General features: G+C 40.5%; 1 protein-coding gene across 2 annotated transcripts in view; it reads right to left on the minus strand.

Moving 5' to 3' along the window:
* Nucleotides 1–1677: 1677 nt before the first annotated feature.
* dscama (Down syndrome cell adhesion molecule a) overlaps nt 1678–20659 on the minus strand; it is a 129446-nt gene continuing 110464 nt past the window's right edge. Inside the window, exons 18-33 of one of the 2 annotated variants that reach the window (XM_084730564.1) lie at nt 20288–20434; nt 16398–16553; nt 15841–15974; nt 15023–15176; nt 14326–14443; nt 14036–14199; nt 13377–13475; nt 13074–13262; nt 11322–11612; nt 9416–9589; nt 9289–9319; nt 9060–9175; nt 8795–8944; nt 6867–7064; nt 6416–6718; nt 1678–3642 (exon numbers count right to left, since the gene is read on the minus strand). In XM_084730564.1, coding sequence (XP_084586690.1) covers nt 3263–3642; nt 6416–6718; nt 6867–7064; nt 8795–8944; nt 9060–9175; nt 9289–9319; nt 9416–9589; nt 11322–11612; nt 13074–13262; nt 13377–13475; nt 14036–14199; nt 14326–14443; nt 15023–15176; nt 15841–15974; nt 16398–16553; nt 20288–20434 — 2804 coding nt within the window. In that variant the 3' untranslated portion in view covers nt 1678–3262. Of the gene's footprint in view, nt 3643–6415; nt 6719–6866; nt 7065–8785; nt 8945–9059; nt 9176–9288; nt 9320–9415; nt 9590–11321; nt 11613–13073; nt 13263–13376; nt 13476–14035; nt 14200–14325; nt 14444–15022; nt 15177–15840; nt 15975–16397; nt 16554–20287; nt 20435–20659 lie in introns of both variants that reach the window. The other variant, XM_084730563.1, reaches the window with a different exon arrangement.

Raw genomic sequence — 20659 nt, forward strand, 5'->3', positions numbered from 1 at the left:
AAATCTGCACAAGATATGTCACCAACAACGAAACGTCTGTCACCTTGGGACATTCATCTCTTTCTTCCAGAATGAGAGAAAAAGCATTAAAAAATGTGAAAATGACCACAAGTCTAATCCAGATGTTTTGTTACACAGAATCATCTGGGAAGCCGTCCTTAGAAACTGTTTGGAAAAGGGCAGGCACTTTCATAAAACACCTAGCAGGTGATTGGATGAACCATCTGTCATGTCTAACTCGGGCTAACTTCAACCAACCAGATCAACAAACCATATGACGTAGTTACCTTGCGAGATCAAGAGCTCATTCAGTGGTTCTGCTGTGTCAGGTTACTACCAACAGAACCAGTTGGCAAATCAAACTCTTGCCAACACCAGTCAGGAGAAAAATGATAACATCTTTTCCATGGAGAAAAGCCTTCAGTGTTCTTTCAATGAAGAAAAACTCTCCAGTTCTGATATAACTGATGCTATCACAGTATCTACACTGACCTCTTCAGGAGCTGCCATTGTTTGTTCAAGACGAGTTGCTTCCATGGACGCTTCTCACTGTCATCACACCTAAAACTAAGCCCGCAGCTGCCAGCAGTCCCTCCTAGGAGTTTTCTAAAACTCAAAGATTCAAGTTTCTGTAAACAAGAAAAGTAAATTAACTAAAGATTATAGTTCAGCAAAACTTCTTAAAGTTTATTTTAAAAACTTTTAGATTTACTTAAATTTTTGAATTTTGAGCCCACCTAAGTAAAATCTGAATAATCTGGCTTTAAATTTATGTTCATTAATGCCAACATCACAAAATGCCTGTACTCAAAAAATCCATTTTTGGTAGGATTTTCAAAATGTTCCTTTCATACAATTCCTTAAGACTCTTTTTTTTTCCTCATTCAGGTTGAGGACACAAAATCTGTTGGGTTTGTTTATGTTGTGATTTGTGTGAGGTTAAGCCACACTTTTGGGTAAAGGGCCTGGACTGCAAGAGGTGAAACATCTAAACTTGCTCAGTTATTAATTCATTTTCCTCACCCACTTCCTCTGGGTTAAGTTGATCTCAATACTTTGCTATATTTATATAGGTGCTATATAAATACAGTTTGATTGATGGATTGAACATTCATTGGTAACATGACACATGTCTGATAATAAAACTGTTCTTTGTGCTACACGTGGTGCTGGAGTTTTGACGTCCTCAGACTTTCCCCTCCTCTCATGCAGCTTGGCAGGAGGTGAAGTTGTGGTGGAAATTCTTGCTCTGCTTCTGCAAGAAATTATTGGCAGGAAGGGAAAAACCCACCACCAAACACCAAAATGGAAACTGCATCACCTGTTTAAGAGATCTGGGTTGAAAGCTGATGGAAGAGGATGTTTGAGTCTGCAACAGAAGTCTTTACAACACTGCCACCTGCAGGTAGAGAAGCTGCAGCATCACAGAAGATCACCTCTTTGCTTTGACACCTCTGTCTACCTTTTGGACGTCTCACTGCTGTCATGATGAAAATGAGGCGAGGATCTGTTTGGCTCCTGCTGAGGATCACGACCTGAAACAGTCAGAGAGCTGATTAGCCTCCCCCCACCCTGCCCCATGTGCGTCTGCTCCATCTCCACACCACCACCAGTCACTCATGTCAAACCCTTGGAGGACACTTTGGGGAACAGCCATTTTATTAATCAAATTTGAACTTTGTGTTAGTTTCTCTTTATTCCAGTGCCACCATGGTGAACACTCATGTTAAAAATAAAAAGTGACATTTTTTTTCTTGTTAAAATGTAGAATCATAATGAAGACAGTTAATCATAGAAACTAATCATAGAAACGGACAGAATGACCTCACAGCATTTTGGATCAAACTCTTCTCCCTTCAGGCTAACTCAAAGAAACAGAAAGAACAGAAATGGGCCAGGGTAGACAGAACAAAAAACAGCTTCTTTACGTATATCCACATTTTTTTTTAGATATTTCCCATAGACATTATAGGTTTGGTTTGAAGGGGGGATTCTGCTGGATTGTCTCACGTTTTTTTTTCCCTGTAGAGGAGCATCGCTGCAATGCAGCAACAGTAAATCTACTGAGGAGAGTGAGAGCCCTGAAGGCTCTACCTAGTGCACTGAGAGTAGGGGGATCTATCTGGACACACTTGAGTCGGGGTGTTGTGAAGTGCAAACCATTAGTTCTCTAAACCCTCCCTATTCTAGCTAACATCATTTACCACCCTGGCAAACAAGCAGTGGTAAACTACACCTGAATACATAGCTGGAGAGTGTCCGGCCCTGTAAGTATACTCACAACATAGTTATTTTTCATCATTACAGTACAGTATAGAGCAATAGTTTTCATATACTTTTCATATCTTTTTTCATATTGCACCATCAGAGAATGGGACACAGAGAAAGATCAACAGAGACTCCATTTCCTAATTAAAACGAGATATGTGCAAACATGACTAAGGACTTTATTAACCAAATCAATTCTTCCCTGTAATATCCACAAATAAAAGTGATTTCTCTTTTTATATATATATTTATAGTAATAAGAATAATAAATCTTCACATTGGATCATTTCATAGTGTGACAAAATGCTCGACTGGGCCTGTCCAGCCTCGATCGTAATCCTCATTGTCTTTTAATTGGTCAGTCCCCATGCATCCATAGGAAATAGATTTTTTTTTTCTTCAAAAAAAGTAACAATTTGAGAGCAGCTGAAAAGTTTGGACTGGTGTCAATTGCTTTCATTCCAAGATTTCTCCCAAGTTTCATTCAGTGTTTCAGAAGGATATTCCATAGGAAAAAAATGACTCCAAATCGTCATCTTCCACTCCAGAAAAAACAAAAAAGATGTCCGGGTTCTTATGAAAACATTGTAGCAATGGTGATAATAGATCATTTGGTAATCAATAATTAATGATCATTAATAGCTGACAACTAACAATTAATAATCACTGATTAATTATAAAGAATTAACAAGAATCAAGAATAAATAATGCTCCCTCGTTACTCAATTAGTTTGGCAAAGCTCCGGCTGGAGTCGTTTCCGATGAGTGAATTTTTTCTCAAGTGAAACCAAAAAAAAAAAAAAAAAAAAAAAAAGTACAAACAAGAGATAAAAGAAAGCTCTAAAATAAATAAAAGGAGATTAGTAAAAGTGACCCCGCCCTTGCAGAGGGGGGACGTATATACAGAACTGCGTGGTGAAAGTCAGTTTACTGCACTTGAGTGTTAAGTCCAGTGTTAGAGTGAGTTCTAGTCCCGCCCCAGGTGCCCCTGCTGTTATACCAGCGTGTAGGACTTTGCGTAGGGGTTGCTGCTCTGTTTGAGATGTCCTCGCGAGTCCAGCAGGGACTCCTGGGAGGTGCTGAGCTTGGCGGCCTGTGCCAGCTCCGAGCCCTCTCTGTGTGGGAGCGTGGCCGCGGAGCCAGGTTGCCACTGGGCCACTGGGTCCCTGCTGGCCTGAGGGGCCTCTGTGGGCGTTGGGGGAGCCATGCGAGAGGGCCGCTTCAGTGAGCGGCTCTTCTGCGGCTCCAGACAGGCCTGACCCATGGCCGCTCGCTCCCCACTAGCTGTCCCCCTGGATGAGCCCGAGCAGGACATGCCTCGGTTTAACAGGAAGTCCATGCGCAGGTACGGAGGAAGGTGAACCAACTCGCCCCCTGCAGGACAACACACACACAGCAGAGTTAGATATGAGACACATGCAGACGTTCCTGCCCAATACCTGAACTTTATGACTTATTTTATTTATGAACAGCTGTTAAAATGATCAAATTGCTTTTTTCTTTTGATCAGCTGACAACATAGAGCTGACTCCATGTGCTGGTCTTTGACGGTGTTTCACCAATAAAATTAATTTAATGTAAAAACTAATCAGTGTTTATTCAGTGCAAGTTTATTGGTGTATATGGATTTAATCAGAATGAAGATGCATGCTTCCCCAAATAAAATAATATAAATATGGCTAAATTGCACAGGGAGGAAAACTTTCATTTGCTTTGTATTCCAAAATGTTACACTGTTTGCTAGCTAGTTAAAGCTACTTCAAGGAACTTTCCTATTTTGTTGAATTTAGCGGCCCCAATAGTGTTTCCACCATAATAACCACAAAATATAGCATAGAAATAAAATGATCTGAATAAAAATCTCCTCCTGCTTGTTTTTAACTGGCTAACAAACAATTCACTGTAACTTGGCCTTAACACAGACTGGTTTTATTTGATTTCACAGAGGATCTGACCTGGTGGCAGGCATTAAGAACAGCTATATAGTGATAGCTGATCATTTAGTGGGTGGTTTTGTTTGCTTATGTAGATCATATAGAGGTATAAGTATTAAATTGAGATACTTTCATAACCAGTTCAAAACTCCTTGTGGTAGACTTAAAGAGTCAGTTAGTCTAGTTAACCTTCTCATGATGGTCTGGCACAGAAGCTTTAATTTTCCCTCCTTTGAGAAAAACTTGTTGATAGAGTTGTTAGAGTAAAATCTAAACTTAGGTTTATAGATATGACAGGAAAGGGGGAGACAGTGGGGTCTGACACGCAGTTGAACCTGCAGTGGCTGCAGAGGACTAACAGCCTTAGTACATGGTGCGCACACTCCACCAACTGAGCTGCAAGGCCACCTTAAGCTACTTTTAAAGTTTGATGAAACATAATCTAAAGTTAAGCCATCATTTAATCAGGTTTAAAGACTTAAGAGTCCATCTTTTTACTCACCTTCATATGTGATGACAGAACTTTGTCAGCTTATCAAAGCGATACATTAGTAGTTTATTCAGTCTGATCATACAGACCTGCAGGCTGTTCTGTGTCCTCGCTCTGACACAGACCTCATCTAATTTAACAGTAAGATCTTACACTCAACCTTCATCCTCTGTTCACTCCATTAGACTTACAATACTACTCTATCAGAACGTGCCTGTAGTGACCACGGTTACTGTGATCAGCTGCTCGGGACAGAATCATTTTGATACAAATGCTGTTAAAATAATGTGCTCATATGTTGTAGCAATCAAATCGTCTGCTCACACTGTTCATTTTGAGTCTTTTCATATATGAGTATAAAACTGTGGTAATTCTTATTTTTAAAAACTTTACTCCCATGATACTTTGCCTCACAGAAACCTGTCTGCTTCAGGCTGCACATTGAAATCATGACGAGAAAAACATAGTCATTTTTTCTCGTAGTAGTTTCCTTGAAGTTTATGACACTTGCCAGAAATGCGCCAATGAGATATAATGAGGTATATTTCATATCTAGTAGTGTACTGTGTTGTAGTGTATTTGAATTGTACACAGTACAGTAATTTAATTAACCATATTTAAAAAATGGAGTGAAACAGCTGTACTGTATTTTGAAACAGCCAATAAAATGCAGTAAACAGAGAAACTATACATTTCATGAGTTTTATTTTCATGTGGTAAACTGAGTAAAAACCTCTATTAGATAATACTCATAAAGTACTAAAAAATTTGGATCTAATAATCATCCACTCTTATAGTGATTCATTTGATGCAGACACATGATCACTGTAAGCGGTTTCCACTGAGTTATAGAAAAATTAGACAAGCCTTTTTTATTCAAATCAATAAGTAATATCACTGAACAGCAGTAATTTCATGTACAATATGTGAATCATATCAAGCTTGATTTTCATCCAGTCTAGTCTTGTTATATTTACATGTATCAAAACTGCAGATTTTGCTCATTTGTTACTATTTTAACTCAAATACTGGAGCTTGAATGCCTTCATCAATCATTATGAATCACTGAGATCTCCTGATCATAGCATTGTTGTTGCTTTATAACTTTTCTAAATGTCTGCATGATGTACGTTTCATGATGCTTTTTTGAAACTGTCCGTGTGAAGAAAAATCCCAGAAGAATCAGACAGAAAAAGATTTCCCACTGACAGCAGGTGCTGTTGTTGTAACTACCGTGATTTTCTGGTTGCAGTGTCTCATTCAGAGCTGGTAGCATCTCTATGAAGTGAGGCTCATTTAAGTGTAAAACCTCAATCTTTAGAAATCAAATTTATTGTAATTCCATTTCAACTCAGCAGCCATTCTGCAGTTTCCCACCTTTGTAAGATTTGTTCTGAGTTCTCATGAATTTTTAGCCAGCAGTGTAAAATATTCATTTTTTAATATCTTGGAACGTCTTATTTATTTAACTCAGATTGAATTTTGGATTTAATGGTTCCTCAGTTTCTCTTTTAAAGACTTCAACTGAACTGAGACAATCATCAACTTTGCATAAATTTTGCAACACTTCATCTGGACTCACTGTGGGCGTTAGTTAACGGTTAGATATCAGTATTAGACAACAAGTTTAAGCTTAGCTATTAGTGTTATAGCAGCTGTACTAAGAGGTTAGCATGTGGCTGGGGTTCAGGCCGAGACAGATCTATGGACAGCACGTCCTCACCCGGTCTGTGGGCCTTGGGCACGGCCATGTTCATGACCCGGCTGACGTCCTGAGGCTTGGGCGGGGAAGCAGTGAAGCGGCAGATGCCTGACTCGGACGGTGTGCTGGAGGTCAGGCTGTCGGTGTAGTCGTTGGTGCCTGCCGTCATCTGCTCTGAGGAAGTGTCAGAGATGAAGCATTCGGTGATGGTGAATTTGGCGTGGCGCAGCTGCTCCTCCATCTTGGCGTGCTCGTAGGCTCTGGCGAGCTCCTCGTAGGTGGAGGACGCGCTCTCTGTTGACACCATACTGCTCCGTGCTCGGTCTGGATGTGGGGTGGGGTTAGTAGAGGGATTAGTGTCAAGAGTTAGACGCAGCATTGTTAAAGTTGTCAGAAAAGTGATCTGTGGTTAGAGATGACGAGTAGTGTCATGCTGTTAGAGCTACATTTTTTTTCTGAATATGTCGCTCACCTGTATCCTGAGATGGGCTGACGCTGTAGCTGTCACTTTCCTTGTCGACAGAGCCTGCGACTCTGGGTGTGGGCAGCCTCCAGTCAGTGCTGAGAGTGTGGGAGGAGACAGGGGGGTGTGGGCGGTTTAGGGTCCACTGGCTGGCGTAGCGGTTGCGAGCAGCTGGGCCGGCTTTGGCTGTGCGGCGGGCTGTAGGGTCTGAGAATAATATATTTATGCAGATCAGAGGTAGGTCATGACTGAAGTGAATGAAATGGTCACAGTAGCAATGATGTAATAGTGTCAAATTCCCTGCATTTACTATCAGTTGGCACCAAAATGTCCAAAACCTGCATCTTTGTTTTCAGGACTCACCATTACCACCAGTAATGATATTAATAGTGTTTTAATTAAAAAAAATCACCAAATAGTTGGTGATGAATTCAATAATCAGTTAATAATGGATTAATTGATCATTGCAGCTCTAGTGAGCAACACAGTGATAATAGAAACTGACATGCTGAGGATAAAAAGCTTGTGACACTGACTTCCTTCACTCATTCATTCCTGCCAGAATGTTCATCATCATCACGAAGTGTTTGTTTCTATTAAAATGATTCTTCTACAGCCACTGAAGACAGTTGAAGGTTGCTGCAACAGTTCAGTCAGTTAACTGAATTTTTGCATCGAGGCTCTGACCTCATCGCTCCCCACAATGAAGCATCAGGCTCTGCACAGCAGGTAGTGTGGAGTGAAGATAATATCTTCTGTCAGAGTCTACAGGTGGATGATGGGTGGAGGCGAGGTTAATGAAATTCTACACGAACAACAGCAGAAGCAGCGACCATCAGCAGAGCTTACAGGTGGAGCAAACGAGTGGTGGTAATGTGCCAAGATATGAAGTGATGTGCCAGTAAGGAGGAGGCTTTGGAAATGTATTTGATAATGTATGTAGGGTCCAACAATAAGGACTGCCTGACGTCCTGCTTCTCTCTGAGTCTGAGCCAGCTCAACATTATATCACTCCTTTAACACAAACAGTACTTTAACCTGGCTCAAATCAATACTGGTTTAAGTGTACGCTACATTTAGGATTAGACAGTCTGACTGCCGGGAAACTGAAGCTGCTGCTCTCTTCACAACCACAAAACTCCTCACAGGACATGAGAGCAGCTGGTCTAATGCTGCCTCAATCTGCAGCAAGTAACTTTAGTTTGGAATCAAACAAACATGTTAAAACACCAAAGTCACACCAAAATCAAACAATAACACAAGCTAACTAACAAACACACACTCCTACACCTCCCATGTCCTGTGAGGTAAGAAGAATTTCCCACTGAAAAACTGACTTGTCTGCTGACAAAGTAAAGCACTGAACATGTTCTAAATATAGCACACACTTAAATCATATAGATTTTTTAGGTGGTCCTTTGTTTAGGTGCTATATGTTATGTTAGAAAATGTTATAGTGTGTTTTTCTGCTGATTGTGTCTTCAGTGGTCCACAGCAGGACATTACTTATCTTCAGCGTTGGGACTCCTGAGGCAGCTGTCAGTCAAATGTGACCCACACACTCTTGCAATAACAAAATCAGCTTTTTTTAAACCAGATTTTCTAACAATTCTGACTCAGATCTTTGTGGATGCTTAAAGAGAAACTTCACTCTGGTATCATATGTGCCTTTTTTCTATTTTGAGCCAAGTTTCTAGAGGCTTTAAGTGCACGACCACAAAGGTGTGTTGGATATGTGTTGCAGTGTGAGGAGTATGCCATGTGAGTTTGAAGGTGACTGCAGTTGGACACTGGAGGTGAACAAAAGGCACATCAATGGAGGAAAAATATAAATGAATAAAAGAAAAACTGGAACTGGGAAAGAACATAGCTGTGAAAACAAAACCAAATGTTCATTTATGGTATGAAGTTAAAAAAAGCGTCCGTACTGGACTTACTGGTTCCTGGTCTGGCATCAGACACATCTACCAGAGGACCGGTGGCCTGGGACAGGGACTGGTAGTGGACTGTGTGGGTGACTGTTGACGACTTCTGTTTCTGGGTCTCCCCGAAGTCGTTATCAGTCAGCAACACAGTGGACCTGTCGTCTGTGGGAAACAAGAAACAAGAACAGACTCGTCATCTCATCTGCTGTATGCATTAGTTTAAAAAAAACAGCACAGCTTCCTGTACGGCAGCAGTGCACACTAGCAGCGAGCTTACCAACAGTCTCCATGGTGTCTCTCTCCTCGATGAGGAGCTGGGCTCTGGGGATGTCTATGTGCATGCGGAGCGTCTGTTGCTGTTTGTTAATTGGCTCTGCTGGACGTGTGTTTTTACTGGGGAGCACAAAACAAACAGAGAACTTAATTATCACAAACTCTCACCATAATGAATTCTCCTCAGACAACAGCTCTGTGTGCACACTGAGATACTGCAGTGAAATCCTCACCTCATGAGCATCTCAGCCAAACTTTTTGCATCTGGGAAAAAACAAAAAGAGAAAATGTTATTTTACTTGTTGAAGAAAGAGAATAGAGGCTAAACTCTGTCATGTCGGATGACCTCTGTCATCTCACCTCGGAGCCTCTTGAGCCTCTGCTCCCTCCTCCTCCTCCTCAGCACCAGCAGCCCGATGAAGATGACAACGATGCCCACCAGCACACAGGAAATGGTCACCATCATCTTCAAACCTTCGCCGCCACCAGAGCTACCCTCACTCACATTGGCCCTCACCGGAGGTGCAATGGTACCTGTGCAGAAGTCACATGATATGTGTTATTACAGATGTTACTGGTCAACCCAGATGGGCTTCAGATTATCTGAAGTGAGGTTGTGTGAGGTACTTATTTATAGTCAGTGTATTACCTGTTTGGAGAAGCAGCACAGTACTGTAGAAAGTTATGCTGCTATGGACAGGGTCAGCAGCAAATGTAGTTTAGCCACCGAAAAAAATCAGTCTAAACCATAGTTTAAATGTATGCTATATCTAGAATATGTTCACTGCTTTGCCTTAGTGACAGGGACTCTTTTCCAACAGGAAACTGCGGTTCTACAAGCCAAATATCGCTCTCCAAATATCACACTCCATTAGTGTAATCAGTAATTTTGCTTCACAGAACATGGGATTTACTGGTTGACTGCTGCCTCAATCTATAAGTAAGTTTGTGTTTTTCTGTGTTTACAAGGTTACTTGAAGTTACTTCAAGATTAACTGAAGTCACACAATAACACTGAGGTAAACCAGAACCTCACATGTCCTGCGAGGTAAAATAATACTGATTTCACCAGTGGAGTTTGGTTAATTTGGGGATACTGATATTTGTCTTATATAACAGTGTTTTCCCATCGGAAAAGGCTGTCTGATGTCAGAGTAAAGTAATTAGATTAGTAAATTTTAAATATAGCATACACTTAAACTGATATATTTTCTTTTAGATGTATATTTTTAAGTAGCCCAAATATGTTATTCTGCTGATCCTGTCCACAGCAGTTCACTGTGCTGGTTCTCCGCTTTGCTTCTCCAACATCTACTGTAGGTAATACACTGACCATGAACAGGCACTTCAGACAAGCCCACTTCAAATAATTCAAACTATCCCTTTAAGACATAATTCAGGACAGAGAACTTCTGCCAGCGTTTTAGGATTTCCAAAAACAAAACCATTTGATCTGTGTCCTTGGATGATGGCTACTGAATGACAGTTATCATATAGTTGGTCAAGACAAACTCTGACACACACAGTGTAACAGACAAACTCTGACACACACAGTGTAACACAGTTTAACATTTTGTTCCAAGCAATCACGTACAGATTTCCAGCACAAGGTGCTGCAATCTGTTTATGTCTGCACTTGACCTTTGCAGAATTAGCAGTAATACCTGCTTCTCTTTCTGCTAAAGCGTACTTAAATGCCAATGAACACATTCTTCATGTCTAAATGCTCAGCCTGATTTTCTCCTCACAGCTGCAGATTTCGGTGAAGTGGTTGGTCTTCAGTACTGAGCTCGCGGGCACAACATGAGCTGACTGTGTCCTTCATCTTAAAGGAAATCATGAGATTATTGAACTCATCTGGTGGCATTCAGTAGGCTTGTGATGAAGGTGTTGTAAGCAGCAACACACAAACCAGCTACAGCCACTGCAGTCAGCATGAAATGTGTTTTTTATTGCCCTATTCATCAAGCAAGCCTCAATCATCTCCAGCCTCAAGCTCTGCCATGAACAGATAAAGTGATTTATTCCTCTTTACTGTTAGCAAGACTCCCAACCATGCCACAGTTACAGGAAACTTTGGTCTTTTATCACAGATTCTCTACTTATTCAACAGTCAGAGTGTCAGTGTTCTCATTATACTATGTGTGGAGCAGCTGGTGAATCATACAGGTGCAGTTCCCTGCCAGTATCAGCAGGCCGTGACAGATATTTCAGTGAAAGAAAAGAGTGGGAAACAGTGTCGTTCCCTGCTGTTGTGTTAACTCACTGCCATCGTAGCTGAGTGTTGCAAACTTGACTCTCTTCTCAGCGTAGCCGGCGCTGTTGTAGACTTTCATCTGCAGCTCGTACCAGGTGGCCTCCTGCAGGTCGTACAGGATGTAGCTCTTGGTGAGGGAGGTGCGCTGTGCCGTGGTCCACGTGGGCGACTCTGCAGGCCGGTACTCCAGGGTGAAGGAGGTGATGGGGCAGCCACCGTTATTCCAACCGTTCAGGTTGAGCTTTACCCGAGTGGCGTTGATGCTAGTGAAGAGCTCCTGTTCTTTAGAGTACTGAGGTTCTGCAGAAGGAGGAGAGGAAAAGCTTCAGTGAGTGAAGATATTAACAATGAAGCCCGGACAAAGTACAAACCTGCAAACGAGAGCTGCAATGATTAATTGATAAAATCAATTATTAAATTAATTGCCAATCAGTTTGAATCATCTTTTTAAGAAAACAAAGTTGAAAACCTCTGATTATACCTTTTTATATGCAAATATTTTCTGTTTTCTTGGTCTTTGGAAAACACTGATCAACATTTTTCACCATTTTCTGACAATTCATGGACCAAAGAACTGATTAATCAAGAAAATAATTGATAGGTTAATCAACAATTGAAATAACTGTTACAGTGCGTCCATGTGCTCCACATATTTGCACCTATTTTTGAAGTGACAAATTTGTGACAGGATTAATAAATAGATTAATCATGAAAATAATCATCAGATTAATCTGCAATGAAAATAACTGTTAGTTGCATCTGTACTGCAAACCATTGCAGATGTGCTTAGTGGTGACTGTAAATGATCTAACTTAACAATTACAAGTAACAAGACAAAATGTTCTCATCAACTAACAATTTTTTTTATCATCAAGTAATCTGACAATTATTTACTGGATTAAGTGTTTGGTGCAAATAAATGTTAGAAAATAGTGAAATGGTTTCCCACCTTAAAGGTCTTTTTTCTTGTCTGGCCAACAAATCAAAACCCAATTAATTTTTTCATTTTTGTATAAGACTAAGAAAAGCAGCAAACCTTCACATTTGGAACCAAAACTGGACATGTAGCCTTTGAGTTATTTTTATTTTTTGCTCAAAAATGGTTTTGATGATTAATCAATTATTAAAAGAGTTGCTGATTAACTTTATGATGATTAATTCCATTAATCGATTAATCATTTCAGCTCTAATAAAACATCCCTCAAAACTGGTTGAAAATGTTAATGCATTTTTTTTATTTTAATAAGTTATATTTTGCACTGTACTGTTTTATTTAATAATCAACTATATTAGGAATGAAAACAACAAGATATGTCTAAAGAAATCACTGTTATATCAGAATTAATGATCATATCAAGGTATTTTTTCTACCCAGTGAGAAGGATGTTATACAATATTTGAAACTAAAAATTAATTGAAATTATCCAGTATTTATCACATGCTACATGCATTTTGGGGAGTTTTCTGTGCTTGTTTGAGGGTCTACAGGACATGGAGTGTCACATACTGTACAGATTGTAAAGCTCCCTGAGGCTAATTGTGATTTGTGATTTTGGGCTATAGAAATAAAATTTGATTTGATGCTTAATGAGAAAAAATAAATTGATTAATGGTACAAATAAACCCTCTGGAAAGTAATATAAATAAATAAAGAGTTTGCTCTCATTAGACACATGTATAAAGATAATTAAATACTCTGTAAAAAACATCAATCAAAATTTAAATCACCAACTATAATATAATGTTTTCATGTGATTATACCTTTCCCATGGGTCTTTGCTTCAATGATCTCACTTATTCGTCCTGGCCCCACTGCATTCTGGGCTGTGAGTGTAAACTTGTACCAGGTGCCACACTTGAGGTTCTCCAACCGATAGGAGCGCTCACTGGGACTGATGGCAAAGTTCCCCCACTGCTCGCTGTTATCCTCCGAGTACTGCAGGATGTAGCCTGGAGAACAACACACAGAGGCAAATTAATGTGAATGAAAAACCTTTCTGGTGTTATTGAGAAGAAAAGCAAAAACAAAGAAACAATAGAAATGAAAACAGTGACAACAGTGACCTCTAATGGAGCTGCCTCCGTTGTCTCCAGGGATCCAGGAGAGGGTTATCGAGGTGGTGGTCGTCTTGGTCACCGTGAGCCGAGGCTGGTCAGGTGGAACTGAAGAAAAGAAAACACAATAGCCACAAATAACTGATTATAAGGACTAGTCTCAGAGGAAAAACATGTTTAGAAAGTTCATTTGCATCCCACAAAGACGGTTTGCTACTGTTAACTGGGTGTGTAAATGAATTAAAGGGACATTTTGCTACGTTTTGTGTGGATGTCCAGTCAGTGTTGATGGTTAATGTAGTCAACTAAAGCAATAACTTCCTCAGTGTGTGCATTACTGACAGAAAAAGCTAAGTTTTTCTGCTCATGGAGCTGTGCCATACCAGGATGCATTGCACACAAGCTTCTGACACCCACACCCATGCTGCTGTTTGCCAAAACATAGCGTCAATTGACAAAAATACTCATGTAGCTACCCAGTGACAGAGAGTAGAAATCAAAGTTAAAATAACCTATAGTTCTTCCTTGACGCCAACGACATCACTGGTGCAGGATTTATTTAGCACCAGCACTGACTGACTGACGTCACAAAGATCCAACACCACCTGTGTGTGGGTGTTATGAATTCTGCACACAGAAATGTTTTTTCCACTTGTCGTATTTCTTACCTTGAACCTGCAGGTTGAGGACGATCTTGTCCGACCCAAAGCTATTACTGGCAACACAGGTGTAGTTCCCAGAATCCTCTGCTTTCACCGTGCGAATGACAAGGCTGCCGTTACCGTGGACGCTGCGGCGGCTGTCAATCACAACGGGCGCTGGGGTTCCGTTGCTGAAACACAGAATTAGTGTTATGTTTTCAGCTTCATGCACTAACACATTCAGCCATTGCTGGAGGCTGTATACACACGCAGGCAATGTTACGCCTCCTGTCTGCTGGTGTTTGTACTGTACTCACATCTCCTTCAGCCACTTGATGGTTGGGGATGGATCACCGACTGCTTTACAAGGCAGCACTATGTCCCTCATCCAGGGGGTTGTTACTGTCCTGTTGAAGGTCAGGATCCGAGCTGGAGCTGCAGAAATACGCACATGCTTCATCAGCCCAGTGAGGAGATGCACACACAAAGAGATGTGCTGATGTTCTCTAAACAATTTCACATTTGCTGTCTTTCATTCACGCTCAAACCCTTCAGCTCATTGAGTCAGGGCTACAGGGGCAACAGTCTGATGGTGTATCTCTCTGCATCTGAGCAGTGACGGCAGGACATCCATCACCTGGACCTCAAACAGGATGTGAATGACCTAATAGGAGCTGAGTGTCCTGACTCCAGACACCTTGGGGTCTATCAGTGTATGCGATCAGCTTATCAGCTCTCACCAACATGTACTGTGTTGACAGGGCCAAACAGGATTATTTACATTCAACTAAAGCTCCCCTTTCCTGTCTGTTTTATAAGAAGATACTGTACAAGGACCTACTTTTTCAAGCAATAACTTGGGTCTAGTGAAGGTGAAGCAGGGTAATCCTCAACGAGGGATCCGATTTCCATTTTAACCTACAGCACACTGGGCTGCACGGAGTTTGAAATGTTATTAAAAGTTAACAACTGGACCTGCTGCAGTAACATGGTACACTTTTCAGATCTACCTACCCTCAGCCATGGGTTTGACAGTGATGATTTCGCTGACGTTCCCGCGACCCGCGGCAGTGACGGCCACCACCCATATGCTGTACTGACGGTTCCTGCTCAGGTTGGGGATGCGGTAGAAGAACACGTCTGGGGCTGCCTCAAACTCACTGCTCACCTGGGGGAGGGAAGACATTCAGGACTGTCAGAACCTGCTGCTGCAGATCAAACCATTATATCTTCTATCAACACTAAAGACTTCATGTTAAAGGATAAGTTTGATGATAGTCTGTGTTTTTCTTAATGTAAACAAATCCCAGAAAAACACAAAAAACTGCTTTATTCATATAGCACCTTTCATTCCCACATTTAGCCCAAAATATTTCACACAGCGTAATTAAAATAAGAAGAAAAAAATAAAGCAATCAATGAAAAAATACAAAAATAAAATTTACAATAAAACAATGAAATGTTTAAAAATCAATAAATAATAGACAGGAGAATGAAGTAAAAGAAACACCAAAAAAGAATTAACAAATGTAGATTCATATAAATATAATCCCTCTCCATTATCGCTTATCACCCACTCCAAGTGTTTAGTGATGTCTGTGGTTTTTTCCACCCCTCTCAGGGGGGCCCAGACCCCAAGTTGGGAACCAGTGCACTGGAGGATCCCCAGTATATTCTCTATCTTGAAAGGGTTTCTTGGCTGAAAAAAATTGAGTTAAGTAACATTCCCAAATGTTAATTTTAACATCACCTAATTCAAAATGCAAAGTTGTTCAATGATTCAGTGATGATGTAACTTAAATAATGTCAAAATACTGAGTGAATTGTGTTACCGTGGGGTGTGGGTTGGAGCAGAAAACAGTGTATTTCCTGATGATGCCGTTCACTTTGAGAGGAGGGAGCCAGGACACAAACACCACAGAGTTCGATGCAGCTGCTGCCTTCACGCCCGCTGGAGGACCAGGAACTAAAAGGAAAAGATGATCCAGTTGATATATTTCCTACATTAAGCTAACATTATTACTCAGAAGATTTTTATGGTGCTTTTTACACTGATTATAAAGCAAGATAACAGATGGCCCGATGTCATATTCTACAGAACCTCCTGCTACATACAAGAGTTACAGCTCTCCACTTAATAAGCATATTTAAGAGCCTGCCGCCTCCCTACCTCATTTTTACCACAGGGGTTCATTCACTCCTGCAAAATATTCTCCATTTAGCAAAACTGTCACTTCACAATTTAATGTAAAGATCAAACATATTGTAATTCCCTGATGCCCTTCAGCAGTGAGTCAAACTCACACTTCAGTACAAGTGTGAGCTCAGCTTGAGTGCGACACACAAGTGGAGCTGCATTTTATTTGGAGAGGTGACTTAATCTTCCCACCGTCTTCCTTGGTGCGGGTGTAGATCTGTTCACTGCGAACTCCGTCTCCAGCTCTGGTGAAGGCCAGCACCTGGATGCTGTAGTTGGTGTACTTCTCCAGTCCGTCCAGCTCCAGAGAGGGCTTCGAGGTCGTCACGTTCCTGATCTCTCCCAGCTCTGATGGACAGTAAACAGGACAGGAGAGCAGAGAGTGAGGGAATAAAGTCAAATTTTGTCAAAGTCTGTAGATGTCGCTGGTCCAAACATGTGACTGATATATCATCCAGCAGATCACATACATTAAAGTAGATGTCAGGCTCAGGGGTGTCATAGCACAACCTTGGATATAATGTCTTATTCAATCACGCAGTTTAAACACCCTCCACCCAAGGTCTGCTGTGGCAGGTTCTGACTGGCAGCCTGCTCCCCTCAGCTGTTAGGGTTTGAATTACTGCTGTCTTTGTGTGTCACCGCTCTCTGTCCACATCCCTTCTTAACTAAGTTTTCCCCTCCTTTCTCTCGTCTCATTTCTCTCCTGAGATCTATGAGACCAGCTGCAACTCTTCTTCTCCGACTTTTAATGAGCAATTAAAACAACCAAAATACCCACTGCACTTGTAGGACTGCAGACATTTTGCTGCACAGTAAATACATTTTATGAATAATTATGTGTGGATGCATGTGTGTTTACCTTCTGTCTTGATGCCCAGTTGCACTGACCAGATGCAAAAATGAAAACATTTTAAAATCTAAGCAGATTAAAGGTAAAGGAAACTCAAAGTTGTGAATTTGTAGTGCAATGGGTTTTAAAGGGATAGTTCACCCAAAAAGGAAAAATCAGTCATTATCTACTCACCCACATGCTGACTGAATGTCAGATTTACTTTTTTTACCCCATAAAACACTCCTAGAGTTTCACGGGCAAACAGTGTTGCAGAATCTCCAAAACAACTGAAGGAAATAGTGACCAGTTTTCAAATGGAAAAAAATACAACTGAAAAAACAAATAAAGTTAAAATACCTCCACACTGCTCGTCTGGCATAACTCAAGACTCCTAATGCCACAATATACTGTTCACCTGCCCACGCACAACGTTACACCACACACACCCAGTTCATATGGTGTGCACACATACGTAAACTCCAAGGGAAGGATCTATAGTGAAGATTCAGGCTCAAAACATGGTGTAAATAATGTCTTTCAAGTTAACTTGGCATGTTGGGGCTTCAGAAGACTTGGTTTGCACCAGACAAGCAGTATGGAGGCATTTTATTTTACTTTTTTTATGTTGTTTTTTTAAATTTGAAAACTGGTCACCATTCACTTCAATTAATTGGGAGATTCTGCAATGCTGTTTTTCTCTGAAACTCCAGCAGTGTTTTGTGGACTGAAAAACTGCCTTCAATCGGCATGAGGGTGAGTAGATAATGACAGGCAGTTAGGAGCACAGACCTCCGTCAAGGCCAGAATTCCACAACAGACTACTCTTCTATGATATGCAAAGCTACAAGTGTAAATTTTGAACATTTTTCTCTGGTGGAGTTTATAGCAGACAACTCACATTTGGAAGTGAGTGAGAGTGTAATCAGTTCAGCATGATATGTCTGTATTTATGCTTCTTTATGTTAGTTTGAGAGAAAAGCATTGTTATAATTGTACTATTGGTCACAGAGAAAAACAGGTCCAAATAGGGAACACTGCTCAACCTGAGCGTCTCCATTACTGTAATTAGAGTTGAGCCACATTTGGAGGATTTTTCATCACTAAACTTCATCATTAAATCCACAGAGTTTATTACAAGTGACAGAGTAAAAGGAGATTTTTGTGCAGAATACCGAGTTGTGAATTGTTTAGCTGGCGGTGACACATAATATATCTGTAACATGAATGATTTACTGTTAGAGCTGCTGGAGCACTCAGGAATGTTTAACAGCTGTGTATTGATAATTGAGTTATTAATTTTCCGTCTGTTCAGTACAAACAAACTTTTCACTTGGTTTCTTTTTGGGTTGAACCTGATGTAGTGTTTTCAGTGTTGTTACTGATCCTAGTCTTAAATATCGTTTAGGGTTGTGAGATTCTTCTGTTACCTTTACAGTGTGGGCATGTTTGTGTGCAACTTACAACACAAGGCATTGTTGTGTCTGTGGTTATTTATTTAATTTGAAACCATAAAAACTGATGCTTTTTAGTCTTTAAATGGTTCACATGTATTCCTTCATATAGATGTTTGTTTTAAAATGTCAGAAAATGGTGAAAATAGTCAGTGATCGTTTCTCAAAACCCAAGAAAATCTAAAATATCTTGTTTTACTCACAACCCAAATTTTACTGTCATAGAAGAGTAAAGAAATACTGATACTAATTGTTAGAGAGGGCTTGTGTCTCCCTCTGCTGGTCAGACATGTTACATCATCTCATACAGATGAGCTGGTCTTGACCGGGATTGACTATTAAAGAACAATCAACTCTTTAGTTGTAAATGATACATGCTTTAGTGTGACCATTATATATATAATATTTACATACAATATAAGCCAAACCATTTATAAACAACAACATTTAAACTGAACTTTGAGCACTGCCTCATGCAGCTACAGACTGTTACCATGCAAACTAATCCTGGCTGTCAGGTCCTGAGTGTTCATGCTCTATAGGCAGGCCAACATGATGTGACAGTGCAGGGGTCAAAGGTAATCGTGCTGTCACAAGCGATCCCTCTGACACAAACCCGGCATGTGACAATGGCATGGCACGCTGGCTGACTTCCACAGGACCGTGCAGACTTTTGGTCAGCTGTGGAGGTTATTCAAACACCCAGAATACACCTGGGTGACTATGAGCTATATCTTACTTATTAGCATAATTAACAATCCTTATTACTTTATTCATTATATTATACAGATTGCACAGTTTTAGCTGACATACCTTTACCTTTAGCAGAGATTACTGCATGAATTAATACTGACATCAAGACGGGTCAGTACGCAAACAGAGTGTAATTTGATGTAAAACAATCAAAGTATTTATGTTTCAGTTTGAATCAACTGATACCCCACGGTAAACGGCATGGTCTGTGTGGGAATCATCAGTCAGTATTGCCAGATTGGTGTTATGTTTTCCAGCCAAATAACTGCTTAAAAAAACAAAACAAAACAAAAAAACAGAAAAACAAAACAACCCCTAGCTCTGCTCTGACTGGTCCACTTTTCAGGCAACAAGTTCTGAACTTCAGTATTACTCACCAAAACACACTGTATGTATCCTTGGCGTTTAACAAATGTCTTTCATTTCCTCTTCATAAAACATTTGCAAAGCTGATTTTTGAAGTGTTTTAAATTAAACATTGTTTACATCAGTGCTGACTTGCTACTACTCCTCACGTCCCTGTCTTTGTCCACACATTCATCAGTGCAATTGTGTGAATCCAGTGGCAGGACTGTATTGTGTCACCTGGGGGTCCTACTCATAAAAATAAAAAATGATTAAACAAACCATAGCACTTTTTGTGGTTAAAAACTGAATGATAAATCCTGCAGATCACAGCTACCTGAGTGCTGAACGTTTTTATGTCAATATAGACACTTATTTATATTTGCAATGTAATGAATGAATCTGAAGAACACTTCGGTTCCTGTTAAAATCAAGCAATCAAACTGCCTTCTTAAATATTTTGAGGACAAAGTGCAGATTCCTGACAACTATGGCATTCATATCCACTAGTGATGTATGGCAATGCACAGCACTACAGAATTATTTCATGGGTATATATGTGTATATGTATGTAAATAACTGTATTGTTAAATATTTTATTATATCTTATTCTGAATTCAATCATCTGTATATATTGTATTTGTATAGGATGAAAGGGCTACAACATCTTTAAGTAGTGAACAGATATAAATGTGTACCTCCATCAGGTAGGTTGGCCCAGTAGATGACTCTAAAACCCAGCAGGTTGCCATTCAGAGCGTCTTTGGGAGGGGTCAACCAGGACAGAGAGATGACCTCTGGAGACGTGGCAGTGGCCTGGACATTCTCTGGAGGACGACTAGGGACTGAGGGGGGAGACGCAGGAGACGGACCGTGAAGTAAGTGAACTCTCAGTAGAAACAGTAGGACTGAAAACATGTAGCAGCACCCTAAGATCTCCACTAGGTTGTGATATATCATCACAAATCTCTCCAAAATGAAACCATGCTGTGTGCCTCTGTGAGAACAGTAAATTCACAGCTGTGTTTTGTTGACATTACTTCTGTTAGGACACATGGGTAAAATGAATC

The sequence above is a fragment of the Lutjanus erythropterus genome, chromosome 11 (assembly GCF_056507025.1).
Source record: "Lutjanus erythropterus isolate fLutEry1 chromosome 11, fLutEry1.hap2, whole genome shotgun sequence".
NCBI classification, from domain to species: Eukaryota; Metazoa; Chordata; class Actinopteri; order Lutjaniformes; family Lutjanidae; genus Lutjanus; species Lutjanus erythropterus.